This window comes from Mytilus trossulus, chromosome 7, assembly GCF_036588685.1.
Source record: "Mytilus trossulus isolate FHL-02 chromosome 7, PNRI_Mtr1.1.1.hap1, whole genome shotgun sequence".
In the NCBI taxonomy this organism is placed as follows: Eukaryota; Metazoa; Mollusca; class Bivalvia; order Mytilida; family Mytilidae; genus Mytilus; species Mytilus trossulus.
The window spans coordinates 74,218,562-74,239,193 of NC_086379.1; the positions used below are offsets into that span (position 1 = coordinate 74,218,562).

Sequence of the window (20,632 nt, forward strand, 5' to 3'; positions counted from 1 at the left end):
CCACTGTACCATTTAATTGAGGTCAAGCTCAGATGACACCTGTCAGCTAGACCTGTATACCTAACAATTTTTCCATACACCAAATATAGTAGACCTTTTGCATAAAGTACAAGAAAACCAGACAAAAACACAAAAACTCAACTATAACCACTGAACCATGAAAATGAGGTCAAGATCAGATGACACCTGCCAGTTAGACCTGTACATTTTACTCCTTCCATACACCAAATATACTAGTCCTATTGCTTATAGTATCTGAGATATGGACTTGACGACCGCCAAATCTTAACCTGGTTCGCTGATTCATGAAATGAGGTCGAGGTCAAGTGAAAACTCTGACGGGCATGAGGACCTTGCATGGTTTTCACATACCAAATATAATTATCTTATTACTTATAAGAGAGAATTTAACATTACAAAAAATTCTTACTTTTTTTTTCAAGTAGTCACTGGACCATGAAAATGAGGTCGATCAAATTGCACATGTGACCGACAGAAACTTTGTAACATGAGGCATCTATATACAAAGTATGAAGCATCTTATGATCTTCCACCATCTAAAATATAAAGCTTTTAAGAAGTAAGCTAACACCGTTGCCACCAGATCACTATCCCTATGTCGAGCTTTCTGCAACAAAATTTGCAGGCTTGACAACAAACTGCCTTCTTTTTGTCGCTAATAAACAGGTAAGAAACTTGTCTATTATGACAGCCTTAAATTGCTACTTCCATTGCACACACACGTTTCCATCAATGCTACAATTCTTGATTGTACATGCAATGTGTGTCCAATAAGCACTCATAACTGGATCTGTGTGTAGCTATCAAATGTACTATATTAATTATATCTAAATGTCCACCAGCTGTTGTACTCAACCTGCTTTTTTAGGCTGCTAAAATGGTCAATTTTTCAGTTGGCATAGCACCTGAATTATAACGTCACAGAGGCCATAATGAAAATCTTTCTTAAAATTCTATCTTATTATTATATAATTATTTCCTAAAATTTAAAGCAGGCTTCAGCTGACTATGCAGTTATGTGCTTTGCTCATTGTTGAAGACCGTACAGCAACCTATAGTTGTTAATGTCTGTGTCATTTGGTCTTTTGTGGAGAGTTGTCTCATTGGCAATCATACCACATCTTTTTTATTTAATCAGCATTAATTAAGAAAATAGTCAAAAACAGCAAAGAGGCAGCACATTATGCTCTCAAAAACTGTTCTCTACTTTCATAAAATAAAACCATTAAACACTGTCTTTTCTACAAAAGTTTATTTTATAAGAATTTATAAATCTATCTATACATATATATCTGATAGCTTTAATTACACAACCATTTGAGGAATGAAAGCAAAATCACAACCAGTGTGGGAATAGTTTCTATTGTATATAAGAAAAACAGTATAAGATCAAGCTTCAATATGATATGGTTAACATTACTAACACTTTCAGCCATTGGTTGATATGTAAATCTGCTATCAATGGAAAACAATTCTAGAGAATAGCCTTAGCCATTGGTATATAACACCTTTCTTCTTATTTTCTACGTTTTCACAACCGGTACATGATATGTTTACATTTAAATTTAACAATTAAACCTTAAAATGGACTCAAATTTATATGAACAATTGTAAAATGTAATATTAATATTGAAAAATATATGTGATATCTTACTTGGTTATTTTAAATTTAATTTTTTACATTTCATATATTTAGCAATTTTACATGTTTATTATGCAATTTACTTTTAAAATGTTGCAGTTGAAATTTTCCCTCACAAAACATGATTTTTGTTTGATTAAGATGATGATTTTGATTGCAAGATAACAGCAAAAAAATCAGTGTATCCTGTATATTTCAATTTTAGAAATTGCAATTTGTTTAAAAGGAGATGTGGGGGTGTATGTCATGAGACAGCAACCCAATAACACAAATAACCAAAAGGCATCTAGGGGGACCTATGCATATTTACCTACAAAAGAACTAAGAGTTTTCAAAAGAAATGGAATGTTTAAGTCATAAATACTTATACTTTTGTAAATTTCTTTGGAGGATAATAATAAATTTTGTTACATGAGGTAAAACAATTTTAAAATCATCTGTGATATTTCATACTAATGGAATGGTAGGAGTTGTAAAATTTTCTGGAATCAATCTCTCATTTATCAATCACACATACTTATACACAATGTATACAATAAAATTATCTAAATATACAATCTTACTAAAAAATTATTTACATCTGATATGTTAGATATGGGTGGGGGCATCCACGCCTCCCTGTATCACACAAACTATACTAAGACATCGTTGAAATTTATCACAACCACAATGTTCAACACACACATATAAAATGTTATCAAAATATAAAATTGTTCAATTAAAGTTTGGACTGGACCATTGTATAAGCTTTTCTGGATGGATAATTAAACGTCCATCATTTTTCTTTCAAAATAAACCATTACTGAAATAGCACCATTTGGTAGTAAACATAAAAAGAATGTAGTTTTTAACAAGTTATACATTATAATATGTATGTATATAGAATATCTTTCAAAACTTGATAAAAATATAAATTCAGTAGTTTTGGTACAGTACAGAGTCAATTCCCCTGGAGTCACCTTTTAGTTTTGCAAAATTTCAATTTTAATATTATTCAAGTTCATCGTTGTTCTGATCTATGAGCTATATAAATACATAGTTCTACATAAATAGACAGAAGCTAGTTCGTCTAAGTTGTTTATTTAAGTTGCCTCAGGTAATTGATCATCTATAAAATGCTAAAAGCATCACATTTTTTCCTTATACTTAAGAATTCTGTTTTTCCAAATTTGTCTTGCTTATGTTTAAAAAATTCTGAAAATCTTTAAACATCAATAAAACTTTTTTTTAAATAATTTTAAGTGAATTGAACAGCAATCTGTCTTCCCTTTGCTGTACTTTAAAAATGAAAAGGTCATCATTCTTAAATGAAAAATGTTAGTTATGTTTGTGATAGAAACCATTATTCAATAGTTTATATCAGTTATCTAACCACATGGTTTTGCTTGTTAACATTTTTGTTTAGCACATTATAATAAAAGTTTTTTCTCTCTTCATTCAATAACAAATACCTTTATAGTTTTGTAATTACTGATTCTTTTCTATTTGACAACACATATATATAAAACACTTTTATTTACATCTTCAACTTCATACAATTTATTACACAATTTTCACATACACCCACTCACACAAGAAGCAAATAGAAATATGTTATTGAAGTCTTATATGTCTTGAATATAAGAAAATTCTAGGTGGACCTTATTGAAATCAATGGAACCCAGAACTTTTGCCATGTACTGAAGATGAATCTCATTACTTGTTCTACAGTGCTTAAATGAAAATTTACGTTATCAAGACATAGAACAATTAAAACCAGCATTTCAAAATAGGTTTTAGTGTTTTAAACAGTTAAGTACATCAAAATGGTTGACGTAATAGTAAATAGGTAATACATGTACTTTCAATAAGCCCTCTACCATGCACTACACTATGCCTTAACTACAACTAAAACTGACGAGTGATAAAGGTTAAAAATAGGACTAATAAAAGCAAAAAATAATGGTATGAAATTATAGAACAAAATGTATGGCACTGAAACAAACCCCAATATTTACACAGAATTGCATAGAACAAAGTGACATTGTCTAATTCAACTAAAGTGTGTCACTAAAATATATAGCTGTACAGGAACATTGGGATAAAAGTTGAGGTTGAACATTTATTACTGAATTTTTCGTTTCAGAAAAGTGATCAAATATTCTTTTTGAATAGAGAGGTAAAATGACTGGTCATTATATCAATTGCTATATGACTTAAATGAGAAAGAAACATGTATAGCGAAAAAGTTAAGAAAATATACTGTTTTTATTAGTCATACATAAACAAACGAGGAGCACTCTAATGTATTGACTTTTTAAATGATGTACTTTTATCATTAATTCCTCAACTTCTACCCCAGGTATGTAATATAAATGCTGGATTAAAAGCTTAAATAATTGAAATGATATAATAAAATGAATCTACAACTCAACACACACCTGAAGCATTCTTTGATATTTATTGTTCTACTCTTGACAATTTCTTATATTGCTTGTGAATTGTGTATACAGTAATTACTTTATTTTGACATAACTAATACAATTATTCCTTACTCTATATACAAATTTCTAAATTAATGTGTGATGTTCCTACTTTATACAAATGAACTATATGCAGACACTTCAAAAAAGATTTTGGATTATAAGAATTTGACAAGATATGCAGTAATAACAACAAACATGGCCGACAAAAGACTAAGATGTAATCCAGCAGCACTATTGCATTTATTTGATTCACAGTAGCAGATCTCTCTAAACACACCCACTGTGTCCCATGACCACAGACATCCCCAGGCCACACCTACAATAGAAAATAACAATCTACATTATCAAAGATAAAAGTTTGATTTACAGAGTGACAGACCTTAAACTAAAAGAAATAATTTGTTCATTATAGATTTTATTAAAACATTTCTCCTCTCTTACCATATTTGTGCATCTTTTTATTCTCTAAATTAATATTTAAAGATATGCTGCATTCTGCTCTTTTCCTGAACTGATATTTGACATCATTGGGTAAAATATAAAGTATACACATTGTAACAGGTGATCACATGGTTGAAATTGTACAAGTACGCACTGGAAAATTATAATTAATACAAATCATACCACTGCAGCTGCTATCAAAATCAAAATGTGTAATACAATAGCACTGAAACAGAAGCGCTTAAATGTAATTGAGAACCACTGAGAGGGCCTTACATATTGCATCAGACAACCTTCAGTTAATGTTTACACTCAATCTGTAAAACTTGTTTTCACCTAGCAACCAATCTTATATCTACAATATGATTACCTGAGTCTGTCCTTGAACCACATCTTCTTGTCACTTTTTTCCATCCTCGCCCTGTAAGTTATAAACATGATAAATGATTATTTTTGAGAAAATCCAAATATTTTTTAGTTCATATATAAAATGTTCTTTTGCAAGTATATACTTGTATCAGTTTAACTTTTTAATATTTAAAAAAAAAAGTGGCTGAATTTCTATACCAATATAGAATTTTAATCACAATATGATATTTCTGAAATCTAATAGGGATGCCAAATTACAGATAATTTACATTATTATGAGTGATTTACCATTAGCATATACACAGTTTAAATGTACATGTATATCATCATATATGATATCAGCATGGCAAGTGAATAAATAACTTAAAAGTCTATTGTTTTTTATAAAAAAAAAAAAATTCTAGACCAAGGTTAACTTTAACATTAATTACCTTTTTCTAAAATTTACTTCCATAATGAAAGGTTTTATAATACATCAAACAATTTATTTTAAATACATGAATACTCACAGCCAGGACTTTCTTGTGTTATTTTCATACAAAACTGGCCAGGTGTATGAGCCTCAAACCCGTTACAATCTACAGGAGCATTTATATAGGTGTCAAATCTTTCATCAGCAGGACACTGAATACCGTCTTCATTACTGTCACATTGATAACATTCTACAGCTTCTCCTGTAACATATATACATTGTAATATGTATTATAAACTAAAATTACAAATTCAAATACTCCATTCGCTATGATAACTCTGTGTAATGCATGAAAACAGTGATAATATTGTCTTTCAAATTTATGGGAAAACTGCAAATTCTTTTTTATGCATGTTCATTCATGGACTGGATTAAAATTAATATATTTAAAACTATATTAACACAAGTAAACTGATAAAATAAAGTTAAATATAAGACTTTAAAAGTTTCTGAAAATATAATTCATTTTGAGAATTGTTTTAGGTACGGTGGGCATGAACAAAACATATTTACAAAAGTAAATATGCAAAATGATTTACATACATGTATTTATTTTTTTTTTTCTAACAATGAGTCGAGCTTGAGTAAAACATGAAATTTTCAAATTCCAGAATAGAGATAAAATAGATACATGTATTTAAAATATTGTAGAATAGCTTAATTTGTAAGCGATTGCTTAACAAAATTAGCATTGGCAGCCAAATAATAATTATAATTTATTTATAGTAACAGACTCAGATTCCCAAAATCTCAAAACAGATGCTATTAAAAAGCTCAGGCCAAAATTTGTAATGTGTGTCTCCTGCGCCAGAATTCTTTTTTAAACATGCTCATTTTCTGTTAAAAGTTCAGTGGAAAATATTTCATGCATTCATGTATTTAAGAAACAATACCTCCAATTAGTAAATTATGAAAAGTTGAAGATTGGATAAACACATATTGTTATTGGTTCTTTCACTATTTTATTGTTTTGAATGAGGCATGGGTACTTATTATTGAACATTTGTCAATTGGGTTTTGCTTTGCACTACATCAGAAAAGTTCAAATCTTATTATCTAGACAGTTTTGTAAAGATACATGTATGCTTGTACGAGGCTTGTACTATAAATATGTGATGTAGAATATTGGACCCTCCCACTTACTCATGTAGAATAGATATTTTAGCTTACGGAAGATGAGAGTGTGGTAGATGAGTTAATGTCTTTAATGATAATTGCCAAATGTAGCAAAGCTTTTTAAAGACTTTAACTCTACATATTGGTTGTATGGTTCAAGATGCCATATATGCAAGTATATAGATATAATGTGATAGGAGAGTTTCATAATGACTAACTTAAGTGGATAAATGTAAATAAAGTTTGTAAACTTGTGCTGTGACATTGTGATGTTTACATAATTTATGTGTATATAGCAGATTTAGGATTTTAACCATTTAAATGTGGGATGGAACAAGTGACATGTCTTATAAAAGTTAGGGAATCTACACTTCAAGAAGTGGTTCTTCTGACAAGCATAGGTAACAGATTGCACTCTCACAAAAGGCGCATTTAATCTAACTGTACCTCGCAATTTCACACTCACAGCCATAGAATTACTGCAGGACCAGACGCAACTGTTATACATTGGCTTTTAGCATTTATAATAAACAAAACACGAGCGTTATATGAACATAAACAGTCTTTGTGACTTTGCGGAAGTGAACAAATTCAGGTAAACAATCATACATATTTGGCCAGTGACCAATCGTAAAGGTAAATCTCAAAAAGGAAATTATCGGTAACGTTTAAGGAACCACATAATAGATACAATCCTCTTTGTGGTCCAGACTTTCAAAAAAGACCATTTACCTGTTCGAAATAAGCCTATTAATACTACTAAAATGGAACAGGTTAGCCATAACCTGTCCATCATGGCTGTCTTTGAAACTTGAAGAGCGCCACCTGTCTCATTTACATATTTTCTTTCGGGCACCTGCTGACTGGTTTTTAATTTAGGGAACCAGTTCACGATACATTTTCCCGCGGATTTTTAAAATGCCTTACTACATTCATATTCCGACACTTGAAGGAGCACTAGCTACGAGATGCATAAAAATTTAAAGTATGATTTGTTTTTTTCAATCAATAATAAAAAAGAAATAATGAAATAATAATTCGCTTATAGCAGCCAAAATGGTTCCATTTTGTCAAATTAAGCTTAACAATATTGATAATGACTGATTCACTTGCAAGTGAATGAGTTGACCTCATTAAATCCGTATTCATGGGAACTTCAATTTAAGATGGACAACGCATGCTTAACTATGTACATGTCATATATTGTATGTTCTTTCTTTATTAGGACTCAAGGCACGAAACATCGAAATTTTATAGAAAATCCACAGCCTTGATTCTTGTACTCAGTCTCTCATATTTGGGCCAATGGCAATTCGGTGACTGATAGATAGAGAATTATTGCATGCAGTGTTGGCATTGATTCCCTTTAAAAAAAATATAAATGTAGTTATAATTGTTTAAAACATATATAAATATGGACTAAATCATGTACACCTTTAAAATAGGGTGCGCTCGACTTTAGTGACTCAGCACGAGGTGTTTTGGAATCTACAGATTGCTTAGAACTTTTTCAATTTGTAAACAATAAACGCTAGCACATCATAAAAAAACAAATAAGCAACTTATGTTTAAAATTTTATAACAAAAATCTCTGTGGATTTGCTTTAAAAAAATCTTGGTTTATTTGTCACAAAGCACAGGCACTTGTCTCAATTTTTTCCCCTGTATACCTTAATATAACACTTAATAATTAAGTAATATATATTAATTTTTTTTAGACAAGTGCCACACAGTCCTCTTATTCTATCAAATGCAATGAAACAGTAAATAACAATGCTTTTTATCAAGTCTCCCCTTGGTATATGTAAAAATGGTCTATCTCAATCGTTCATTAACTTCATTATATTTGCTGTTTTGATATCATACTATTGCAATTTGAAAACTTCGTACAAAAATGGCTTTAGAAGAGGTCATATACAAAAATGATAGGGAGATTAACCCTATCTGTCCTAATTCTATATATCTTTTTAATGAGGCAAAATTTGTTTGTTTATTTACTTATGAAAAATTGTCTGTACTTAAATATTTAGGGAGCTATATTATTACATGTCTAGACGTTAGACGAAATGTTTTAAAATAATGTATGTAATAACAATGATGATCAATGATAATTTTTATAATTTTTTGTATGGTTCTGATCCTGCCTGGAATTAAATGTATGTGATTTATATAGAATGAAGATAATAACATATGTCTGAGCTTTTTAATGTTTCATATAGTATAAAAAAATGTTTTTCTGTTACAAATCATGATGTATTGTTTTATGTGTACATAATTACATTAGATGTATGTTTCATTATAATACTTTATTTGTATTGGCTAACTGCACATCGCGTGTTATTCCGTAAGCAATTGCATTACTCAATAAAACTTTTCATTCATGATAACACGTGGTCCCACAATAAAGTGCACAGTTGAATGAAATACAAAAATTATAAAATTCGTATTTTCATGATATCATCATAGCTAAAAAATGTAATTATAAGTATTGAATGCTTCTTTTTTGTAACTTTATAGGGTTGTGAAAGCGTTGACCGTGCGCACATTTTTAGTATAAAGCGCTTCCGCGCTTCATACAAAATGTACTTCGGTCAACGCTTTTACACCCCAATAAACTTACAAAAAGGAGCATTCAATTCTTAAATGTTATGCTGCCCATCAAGGGCCCTTGATTGGAATAATAAATATTCTTATTCATTCTTATTCTGTTTATGCTGGCTAATACATGTTTACCTATCTTATCTTAACTGTGTGTTGTAATGTCAGACTAACCTTTTAAAACGTTTCTGTCAAGAAACCGTGTAGATTGAGATTTTCTTTTCGGATTCGTAGCTAGTATTAACAATTACATGATATGTTTTTATTTTCCTTCAATGCAGAGATATTTTATAAAAGATATTGTATTATATGTCTCTGGTCAATCATGGTAAATATGTTACTATCATATCTTGTTATTTAAGTTAGACCGGAGACATATCACTATTAAAAAAGTATAGTTTTACATATCGCTGGTTAAACTCTACAAATTCTGTAAGAAAATCGACTAACACTCCACAGATCTCATGCAATGTTAACGCTTTCAGTTATATGACGACCAGAAGATAAGCGTTGAAAACTTGAGGGGGGAGGAGGAAGAATAACGAAAAATGGACACAAAAAAAATTATCTGAGAGAATACTGTAGATGCTTTTTAAGAATTGAGGTAGATATGCAAAACATAGAAAACCAAATAGAAAAATAAAGAATACAGAAAAAAAGAACTCAACTCCACTAACATTTTGACCCACATCAAGCAATTGAAAATGAGCAAAAGATGGTTATACATGTAGTTGAGAACAAAACTTTCCGACAAAAGAGATTAATTCAGCTTTCCAATTTTGAACTTCACATTTATAAATAGCAACATATGATAATCATTCAAATAACACTATCATATTATGGGGTATATCATAGCAGTATCTCCCAGATGATTCAATATTCCGGAGATCATTTCTATAATAATTTCCTTGAAAAAAGAATTGCTGATTACCAATAAGCCTATTAAACAAGGTTTCAAGATGATTGAACTGAATTCATCCCTTCAAAAATGTAATGTAGGCCTCACGAGTTGTTTTACTGCTATGGAATATGATTCCCAGACGACGACAGATATGTTTAAAATTTAATTGTCGTTACCACAATCCCATCCTCTTTTCTCGAATGTGACATCACCGAATTAGTACTGCCATGAGTAAAATTACCGGTGCAACAAGGGGAGCAGGATCTGCTAACACTTAGAATCACTTGAGATCAACACCTGCTTTGATGCAGTTTGTGTGGTCAGTCTTTTGTTTATTGTATATTGTGGTTTTTTTTGTATATTGTTATTTTTCTTTTGGTTGATTTTCGTTTCATTTGCCATGGTGTTGTCAGTTGCTCTTATACTCAGAAGTGAATATGTCACTTTTGTATCTTTGTTTCCCTGCCCAAGTGATAGATTAATGTTTTTTTGGTGTGTTTTAAAAAAAATTAAAATCAGATTGAAGTTCTCTTTGTTGTATTTCATATTTTTTGTTATCTAAGACCTTTTGTAGCTTACCTATATGACCCAGGTCTTGGTCATTTTTGAAATCAATATGGTGACCTTGACTCGGTTTGTTTACATACTTTTGGATATTCCAAATTGCATACTTATAAAAATTAACAATTATTGCTTACTAATGATTTATAAGGTGAAAGCCAAATGAACTCTGTCAGATGGACAAACACAAGTGCTATACAACAAACTAAAAAATCACTTGTAACTTAGTCTGATTGTCTGATTGAAAAACTGACCTTGACAGTAAACTCTTAACATTGACCCTGAAAACGAGGTCAAGGTCAGATGAAGCCTGCATAATCAACATGTACACCAATTGATTACCATGAACACAGACATTTAGTTTTTACTATATATATTAACAACTTTCAAACTGAGAAACTGACCTAATTACAAAACTAAACGTTGATTTATGAATCATATCCATGAAGTCAAGGTCAATTATAATTACTCATAGAATAATAACATAAGTCAAAGTGCTTGTGAGCACTCAACTTCAAGGATAATGATTACTTTCATTTTGCAATTTGTGATTTTTTTAAATAAAACTTTGCAACACAAGTTAAACATTTGAGTTAGAGTTATCCTTCTTTGTTTATTACTGTACATTTGTGGTCGAGCCTATTTTTTTTTAACGGAATTACTTATGTAATTTTCAATTAAGAATGTTTTCTTGACAAGTATGGTAATTCATATTGACAACAAATTGTACTTGTATATCAAAGTATAAAATACAATTACATTGACTTAATTGGGTATAATAATGATCACTTCACTTCCCTATTTTGTTTAAATATTGGACCATGAAGATATCAAGTCAGTACAACAAGCTTTTTATTGGATTTCATGCAATCTTTTATCAAAAACTGACTATAATGGTAACAGCTTTTAGTGTTCATCACCAAATGGTCAATCATATCAAAATGTCAATTTGAATCGGATCTCGGTTGATGACTATTTTTTGTGGTCTAACTAGTTCGTGTTTTGTGGTATAACTAGTTCATTGTTTTGTGGTTCAACCAGTTATTTTTTTGTACATCTAGCAAAAATAGGCTGAAAACAAGGAGGTTGCAAGTTCTCCAGCTTCTTTCCTCAATATAAAACTGATTGCCACAATACTAGTTTAGGCCATTACGCTGAAAGAGGTGCTTAACCCCAACAATTCATCATTTATACCTTGCAATGGTTCTATATACAAAATAAAGTTGAAAATAAGGTCAAGGACAACTAACATATTGAAGATGGAGAAATCAGATTCTGGTCAGCAGACTATAAAACATGTGCATTTAAAATTAGCAACCTGTTCTAACTGCTAAATATACAACATTTTACAAAAAGAGCTAAAGCTGTGGCTAAGAAACTGAAATAACAACAGTGATCCTTGAGTTCAAGGTCATGTACTGTAACACCTTATACAGTTGTCCTTACACTTAAATAGTCTTTGAAATTGACATAGTTTTAGATATATTTCCCAGAGGCACTGATTTGAGTGTAAAACTTTTTAATTATTGAACAATGAAAATCAGGTAAACAATCAACTGAAATTTACCACTGATATTTCAAACAAAAGACAATTTGACAATTCTATTAGTATGCTGTATAGAAGATAAGTATTGATTGTGATAGCCAGGTAAACTTACCACTAGTATGTACTCAGTTGTATGTAGATCATCTTACAGAGAATTTGACCAAATATGATATTACACTGGCCTTTTGGATCAAGTAGTTCTAAAGGCATAAACAACTAGAGGCTCCAAAGAGCCTGTGTCGCTCACCTTGGTCTATGAATATCAAACAAAGGAAGCAGATGGATTCATGACAAAATTGTGTTTTGGTGATGGTGATGTGTTTGTAAATCTTACTTTACTAAACAGTCTTGCTGCTTACATTGATCTCTAACTATAATGAACTTGGCCCAGTAGTTTCAGTGGAAAATGTTAATAAAAATTTACAAATTTTATGAAAATTGTTAAAAATTGACTATAAAGGACAATAACTCCTTAGGGGGTCAATTGACCATTTCGGTCATGTTGACTTATTTGTAAATCTTACTTTGCTGAACATAATTGCTGTTTACAGTTTATCTGTATCTATAATAATATTCAAGATAATAACCAAAAACAGCAAAATTTCCCTAAAATTACCAATTCAGGGGCAGCAACCCAACAATGGGTTGTCAGATTTATCTGCAAATTAAAGGGCAGATAGATCTTGATCTGATAAACAGTTTTACCACCTGTCAGATTTGCTCTAAATGCTTTGGTTTTTGAGGTATAAGCCAAAAACTGCCTTTTACCCCTATGTTCTATTTTAGCTGTGGCGGCCATCTTGATTTGATGGTCGGGTCACCGGACACATTTTTAAAACAAGATACCCCAAAGATGATTGTTGTCAAGTTTGGATTAATTTGGCCTAGTAGTTTCAGAGGAGAAGATTTTTGTTAAAGATAACTAAGATTTACGAAAAATGGTTAAAAATTGACTATAAAGGGCAATAACTCCTAAAGGGGTCAACTGACCATTTCGGTCATGTTGACTTATTTGTAAATCCTACTTTGCTTAACATTATTGCTGTTTACAGTTTATCTCTATCTATAATAATATTCAAGATAATAACCAAAAACAGCAAAATTTCCACAAAATTATCAATTCAGGGGCAGCAACCCAACAACGGGTTGATTGATTCATCTGAAAATTTCAGGGCAGATAGATCTTGAACTGATAAACATTTTTACCCAATGTCAGATTTCCTCTAAATGCTTTGGTTTTTGAGTTATAAGCCAAAAACTGCATTTTACCCCTATGTTCTATTTTTAGCCGTGGCGGCCATCTTTGTTGGTTGACCGGGTCACGCCACACATTTTTTAAACTAGATACCCCAATGATGATTGTGGCCAAGTTTGGTTCAATTTGGCTTAGTAGTTTCAGAGGAGAAGATTTTTGTAAAAGTTAACAACGACGACGGACGACAGACGACAGACGACGGACGACAGACGACGGACGCCGGACGCAAAGTGATGGGAAAAGCTCACTTGGCCCTTCGGGCCAGGTGAGCTAACAATAAAACAGTGTTTGTAAAATATTTTATTTATTATAAATGATTTATTTACAGCATAAAATATAAAAAGTATATAATACAAATGGCACAACCTCAATTACAGAATTTCACATAACTCTGGAACAATAATTCATACCTGAGGAGGAATCAAATATTTCATTAAATGTTTTTTAAATATCTATAATTTTCTAATTCAACAGGTCAGTTCAAGTAAAATTTTATAAATAATTATATAACAGATTAAAATTATACTTTGTGTCTTATTGTAATCTAATTGCAAAGGTAAAACTTCTTCATTTCTTTTTCAAAAACTTAATTTAGGCAGTATTTAACCTGAAATGACCAGTGGTCTATTATAAAGTTTATTGGTTTTCAGGTCAAAGTATTCTTTCTTTCAATTACATTTATTGATTTGAAGACTTTACTATGTACACATTGTTGAGGGTGGTAAAGGGTTATTTTCATGCAACGTTTTCGGCCTTTTTATTTCACATGTTTTCATGTTTTGACGTTTTATTTCTCGTTTTCTCGTGTTTGGCTCGATTTGCGTGCTTCGTGTTTCTCTTTTTTTTATTATCTGTGTTCCGTGTCGGTGCTCTTAATTTCCCGTGCATGTCCCACATTTGATGGACTTTATTAATACCATACATATTGCAAAAGTAGAATGGTAACTATAAATGATAATAATTACATTAGATGTATGTTTCATTATAATACGTTATTCTGATTGGCTAACTGCGCATAACATTATATTCCGTAAGCAATTGCATGAGACAATACAATTCATCATGCATGATGACACGAGGTCCCACAATAAAATGCACAGGTGAATTAAATAAAACTTGATAAAAATCGTGTTTTCATTATCCTAGCTGAAAAATGTAATTATAAGTATTGAATGCTTCTTTTTGTAACTTTATAGGGTTGTAAAAACGTTGACCGTGCATACATTTTTAGAATGAAGCGCTTCCGCGCTCCATACAAAATGTACTTCGGTCAACGCTTTTACACCCCAAAAAATTTACAAAAAGAAGCATTCAATTCTTAAATAAAAAAAAATCAAGTGGCTGCATGGACTCCAAGAATGGCTGAGTAATAACTTTTGGTATATTTTCTTTAATATATACGATTTTATTTCTCGTGCTTCGTTTTTCCCGATTTTTATTTCTCGTGCATCGTTTTTGCGATTTTTAATTCTCGTGTTTCCGTGTTCAGTACCCCCCTTTACCACCCTCATTGTTCAATGTAACCAGCCATGAGTGTGATATGAAAACTAAAAAGGACAACAATAGTACTTATAACAGACTTTTGAGGTTATGTATTTACAAATAAATGGTTTGAGAGCTAGTTCCAGTAATTTATGCTTTAAATATATCATAATAGAATCTGTTGATACAATTCTTATTTCCTTATCAATATTACATATGAAATTTATACATAATATGGAATGATTCTTGACTGTAATCCGATTGGAATGATTTAAGTGAATGATAAGTCTTTGATGAAAATAAAGCTACTGGATTATGTACAACAATCAAACATGTCATGAACCACAAAGAAAATTTTGAACAGAGAATTATTAAATATTACAAAAACAGGCATATCACATTAATTCATCAATTATAATTTAAGAAGAAATCCCATGTTTTCCATATTAACATGAAATCCAAATCCCCAGTTACAACAGGTTTTTTTTGGGAGGAGGGGTTTGTTTGTATTTTCAACATGGTTTTGTATGTTTTTTCAAGGCACAATCGTAAATATGTGAATTTAATCTCAAAATTAGCTATTATAAGATTTAATAAGTCTGAGAACCCCATAAAAAGTTAACTAAAAAGAACAAGCTTTTACAGATCACCTAGTGGGTTTCTATTTTTTTTAAATCAATTTGTAGTAATCAAAATATGATACCCAGCAAGGCTTGGAAGGGACTTCACTTTCATACTCAGATCCATTCTAATTCACAATGTTTTAACATATGTTGATGTAGCACTTCTTTATCATGTCCACAAATATTTTACACATAAAATTGTCATTAGTGGCAATACAATGATGTGAATGTTGCTGTGGAAATTAGATGCACCATTGCAACCTTCTTGATTATCACAATGACAAATCCGCACTTTCACCTTGTATGTTCCAGTTTTTTCCATACAACGTCGACCTTCATCACCCCCTACAGTACCACTAGGGGCACACTGTCTGACGTATCGTAACTGCCATTCATCATTGTAAAAAACTGAAAAAAGAAAACGAAAAAAGATGATTTGTCAGTTAACAGTATAAACAGCTGTTAATTAGAAAGAAAGGGAAGCATTTATTCAGGTGTCAAAATTTCTGACTGTCAATCAACCTGATCATGAACAAATAATTGTATCATGATTGGTCAAATATGAAACTGAGATTTATACACCATCCTTTTAAAGTTCTTTGATATATTATACATGTATAATGAATTAAAATTACTCTCAATCCTGTAGTTTTACAATTTCATTAAAAGAATGTACCAAACCAGGACCTACAATGTAATGCAATCCAGTGGTTGTCATTAGTTTGTTGTTGTTTATAACACTTGTTAATTGTTCATATAAATTTTTAGCATAAATCATGCTGCTGGTTTTCTCCTTTGAATTATTTAACATTTTGTTTTTAGTTTGTTTTGCCCTGGCCTTTTATACCTATAAGGTATGGATTTAACTTTAGTTATTGTTCAGCAATGTTGTACATGTTGTAGGTCATACTGTGATCTGTAATGGTTCACAACATAGGACTGGTCATTTACAGAAATATATACAATCCTACCAGTCTACCACATCCTTTTTTTTCCATTTACACAACATTTATTAAAACAACCTTGTAAATCTGAACCGCAATACAACAGTCACTGTATATGATTGATAGTCATAAGAAACACATAGAGAAACACTTTCTGAATGTCCAAAGTCTCATCACTTTGAATAATTGGTATAGAATTTACTTTCTATTACTTTTCTCATAAGACTTTTTCCAAAATTGTTGCTAAGAAATGTCAAACCTAAAACCATATCATATTGTACATTTATATATCCAAAAAATCCAAATGTTTTACAGTTCATCTGCTTTAACCATCTTACCTTCTTGTACAATTTTTCTACACATTGTAACATTTTCTGCACACTCAGATAAATGCCATGTTTGATTATTGAAGTGGTCTGCACAATCTTCCTGCATGTATGAATTGCACTGGTAACATCGGAAAGAAAATCCTAAAAGTCAAAATTTATAAAAGTTAGGTACATGAACAACCATTTATTGTAGACCTAATTTCACTCATTTATATTGTAGTTAATTAATTATAACTAAGACATCATTAGTTGTGAATGTCTATGCATACTTGTGATAAGGGTTCCCTCATGAATGCTTCCTGTTTTTATGCCGACCCATTTCTTATTCTCATATGGTCTTGACCTGTTATCTTTTTCTTGAATGAGGATTTATATCTCGTACAACACTGTACAGAGTGTGATACGAAACTGTTTATTTGATTGGCTTATCCAGCATCATGAGACAATATTACAAAATTATCATTGGCTGTTCGTAACCTCATTGATAACTTTCAAAGGTTAAGACAATGTACAGTTTGTCTATGGCAACAGACAAACATAAATGTGATTTCTTCAATAAATTACATAACACTCACACTTTTCACCGGTCAAAATTTATAGCATTCTGGAGCGAACAAAAAATTTAAAATTAAAATGTCTGATGTTAAAGTTTGGTGCCAAAAATGACATTTGTTCAGAACTGAAATACACATAGTCCATTTTTCCTGTATTTGATGTCTTATCCTGCGACAAGAAAAGTCTGTCATATAAGCCATTATCCGTTGCTGTATCTCGTCCACATTATATATCAGAATCTATATCATGTTGTAGGTAATTATCCACTGGCACTTGTTTCTATCCATATAAATATTTATATGGATAGCCAACCTTCGTATGGATAGAAACAAGTGCCTGTGTAATTATCACACAATGGGGTATACATGGCATGCATATCGACTGATAGCTCCACATCACATTATGCACAGCAATTACAATATTATTTAAGAACTATAACAAAAAAAGTGCATAAAAGTTTTTACTTAAAAATGACAAAAGTCTGTTGAATTATTTGTTTGTTTACTTACTGAAATGAAAAAAAAATAAAACATTCATTTAAATTTCATTTTTTATCCAGCCGTTTTTTCAGTTGCACAGGTGGGTCTCTAATTTGTTAATTAAATTATTTATTAAGGGTAGAGTCCTATTTTCGAACAGTTAAGATGCAAAACAAACTCATATGAAATGCGGAAGTGAATGACTATCAACAGGTAAACAAAATACCTGTACAGGTGTGTAATTTCTTTCAACGAACGAACTGTAGCAACACAATGTTGGAAAGTTTTAATTTTGATATATATTAGGAAGAATGATTTTACCTGTTTGAAATAGAAATAGAGCTGCAAAACCAAAAATTAAAAGCAAAGTTGGATACAACCTATCCATGATGGCGCTTTCCTGTAAAACTGGTACCCTAATTATAGATTCCTTTAACAACAGTAGAAGCCAAGTAAACCAGTATAAAAGCGACATCTAGATATTTACCTGATTTAACAGTTCACTATACTGCAACTCCCTCCTGTTTTTGGAGAACCATGACTATTTTTAGTCTACATACATAAACATAGTTAAAACCAAAGGCACTTGTCTCAGATTTTTTTTCCCCTATATACCTTATTATAACACAAGGTACTTAACTTGCATTTTAGAAAAATGTTAGGTGGTGACGAAGTTCCGTTATATGCTGCTTTATAGGCTGTCAACAGGGGCGGATGCAGGAATTTTCGAAAGGGGGGGGGGGTGCTAACCCAGGGCAAAAGGGGGGGGGGTGCAAAACATATGCCCCGATACAAATGCATTGATCGGCAAAAATAAAGGGGGGTGCGCACCCCCGGAACCCCCCCCCCCCCTCTGGATCCGCCACTGGTCAACCCCACTATTTAAGCTTGTTATATCGTAAATTTAAATTGATTTATCTATACAATGGTGTATAACATGCCTACATTTGTTGTCGGAATCATCCGTAGCAATCCTCCCAAAGTATGTCAATCGTAATAATTTTGCAAACCGCTGAAGAATTGGCAATAAACGGCCGCAGTAAATGATCTATTATAAAAATCGTGTTATAATAAGGTATATAGGGGAAAAAAATTCTGAGACAAGTGCCTGTGTACTCAGCTGAACATTTATTGCCATTCATACTTTCGCCCTATCTATTCTACTATTTTAAAAAAATAACCAAAAACAGTAAAATTTCAAGAAAAATAAAAAGAGAAGCATATTTTAGAACTAAAGGCTCTTAGGAGCCTGTGTCGCTCACCTTGGTCTATGTGCATATGAAACATTTGAGATACAGATGGGTTTGTGTTTTGGCGATGGTGATGTGTTTGTAGATTTTCATCTCATAACCATGTTTAACCCCGACCCAATTTTGCGCCTGTCCCAAGTCAGGAGCCTCTGGCCTTTGTTTAGTCTTATATGATTTTCAATTTTAGTTTCTTGTGTATAATTTGGAGTTTAGTATGACACCCATTATCACTGTACTAGTATACATATTTTTTAATGGGCCAGTTGAAGGACGCCTAGGGGTGTGGGAGTTTCTCGCTAAATTAAAGACCCATTGGTGGCCTTCGACTGCTGTCTGCTCTATTGTCGGGTTGTTGTCGCTTTGACACATTACCCATTTCCTTTCTCAATTTCAAATTCATCTAGGAAATTATTACAAGAGAAATTTTGTAACTTTTCATATCTTTGATTTAATTTGTCAAAACTTTCAAAACAAACCTGCATTTTCCCACTAGACAAAGAGACAGAGGATCTCCAACTACATAACTATAGTGACTGAGCTCTAGTCAGGGCAGTATTCAGTAACTTTACATTTGACAAGAAACCATAGTCCATAAAGTCCTCCTGCTGTGTCTCACATGTATGTCGAGTCCGCACAGTACTCAATATTACAACTCGAAACTGTTTACCTGTAAAAATAAAACAAATTGCCTTTGTTTTCTGCTGTTGTTAATGCACATTGTTTAGTCTTCATCCTAATCCTTTTTCTTTTCATCTTGATTTTTATATTGTAATATTAAAGTATCTACATATATCTAAAAATATTAATTTGTAAAATTAGGTTTTTAAATTAAAATGCTATTTCCCCAAGTTATTTCTTGCTATTATAAATTAAGACAATAGAATTCTGCTTTGCACTATTATACATATTTTTTAAGGGACCAGCTGAAGGACGCCTACGGATGCAGGAGTTTCTCGCTACATTGAAGACCCATTGGCGGCCTGTTCTATGGTCGGGTTGTTGTCGCTTTGACACATTCCCCAACTCCTTTCTCAATTTTTATTTTACTTACTTTACTGAACATTCTTGCTGCTTACAATTATCTCTATCTATAATGAACTTGTAGTTTGTCCAATAGTTATAGAGAAAAATAGTTTGTTAAAGTACTAGTTTACTTATTTGTAGTTCTTACTTTGCTATTTACAGTTAATCTCTATCAAAAATAATATTGAAAATAATAACCAAAATTTTCTTAAAATTACCAATTCAGGGATATCAACCCAACAACCGGTTGCCTCATTGATGGTCTGAAAATTTCAGGGCAAATAGATGTTGACCTAAAGAACAATTAAATTTTCGTCAGATCTGCTCTAAATGCTTTGGTTTCAGAGATATGCACCAATAACTGCATTTTACCCTATGTACTATTTTTAGCAATGTAGCCCATCTTGGTTCGCGAGCAGGGTCATCGGACACATTTTTTAAACCCTAATGATGATCGTGGGCAAGTTTGGTTAAATTTGATTTAGTAGTTTACAAGATTACAAAAAATCTACGAAAACTTTGTTAAAAATTGACTATAAAGGACAATAAATCCATAAGGG

At 31.5% G+C, this 20,632-nt stretch overlaps 2 protein-coding genes across 2 annotated transcripts; both read right to left on the reverse strand.

The window, feature by feature from the left end:
* Window positions 1-1,258: 1,258 nt before the first annotated feature.
* Window positions 1,259-7,394, reverse strand: LOC134725791 (uncharacterized). The gene is made up of 4 exons (XM_063589948.1): window positions 7,259-7,394; window positions 5,448-5,612; window positions 4,940-4,990; window positions 1,259-4,444 (listed from the first exon to the last, which is right to left on the reverse strand). Exons 1-4 carry the CDS (start codon window positions 7,320-7,322, stop codon window positions 4,284-4,286), a joined length of 441 nt encoding a protein of 146 aa, XP_063446018.1. The 5' UTR covers window positions 7,323-7,394; the 3' UTR covers window positions 1,259-4,283.
* Window positions 7,395-13,672: 6,278 nt separating this feature from the next.
* LOC134725792 (uncharacterized) lies at window positions 13,673-18,287 on the reverse strand. Its single transcript, XM_063589949.1, has 3 exons — window positions 18,121-18,287; window positions 16,775-16,906; window positions 13,673-15,900 (listed from the first exon to the last, which is right to left on the reverse strand). Exons 1-3 carry the CDS (start codon window positions 18,272-18,274, stop codon window positions 15,662-15,664), a joined length of 525 nt encoding a protein of 174 aa, XP_063446019.1. The 5' UTR covers window positions 18,275-18,287; the 3' UTR covers window positions 13,673-15,661.
* Between the last annotated feature and the right edge of the window lie 2,345 nt (window positions 18,288-20,632).

Coding starts and splice junctions, on each gene's coding strand:
- LOC134725792 (XM_063589949.1), bottom strand. CDS start 18,274: ATGTCGCTTTTATACTGGTTTACTTGGCTTCTACTGTTGTTAAAGGAA. Junction 16,907..18,120: donor TCTATTTCTATTTCAAACAG/GTAAAATCATTC, acceptor TTTGACTTTTAG/GATTTTCTTTCCGATGTTAC. Junction 15,901..16,774: donor TAGAAAAATTGTACAAGAAG/GTAAGATGGTTA, acceptor TTCTTTTTTCAG/TTTTTTACAATGATGAATGG.
- LOC134725791 (XM_063589948.1), bottom strand. CDS start 7,322: ATGATGGACAGGTTATGGCTAACCTGTTCCATTTTAGTAGTATTAATA. Junction 4,991..5,447: donor AACACAAGAAAGTCCTGGCT/GTGAGTATTCAT, acceptor TATAACTTACAG/GGCGAGGATGGAAAAAAGTG. Junction 4,445..4,939: donor TGGTTCAAGGACAGACTCAG/GTAATCATATTG, acceptor TTTCTATTGTAG/GTGTGGCCTGGGGATGTCTG.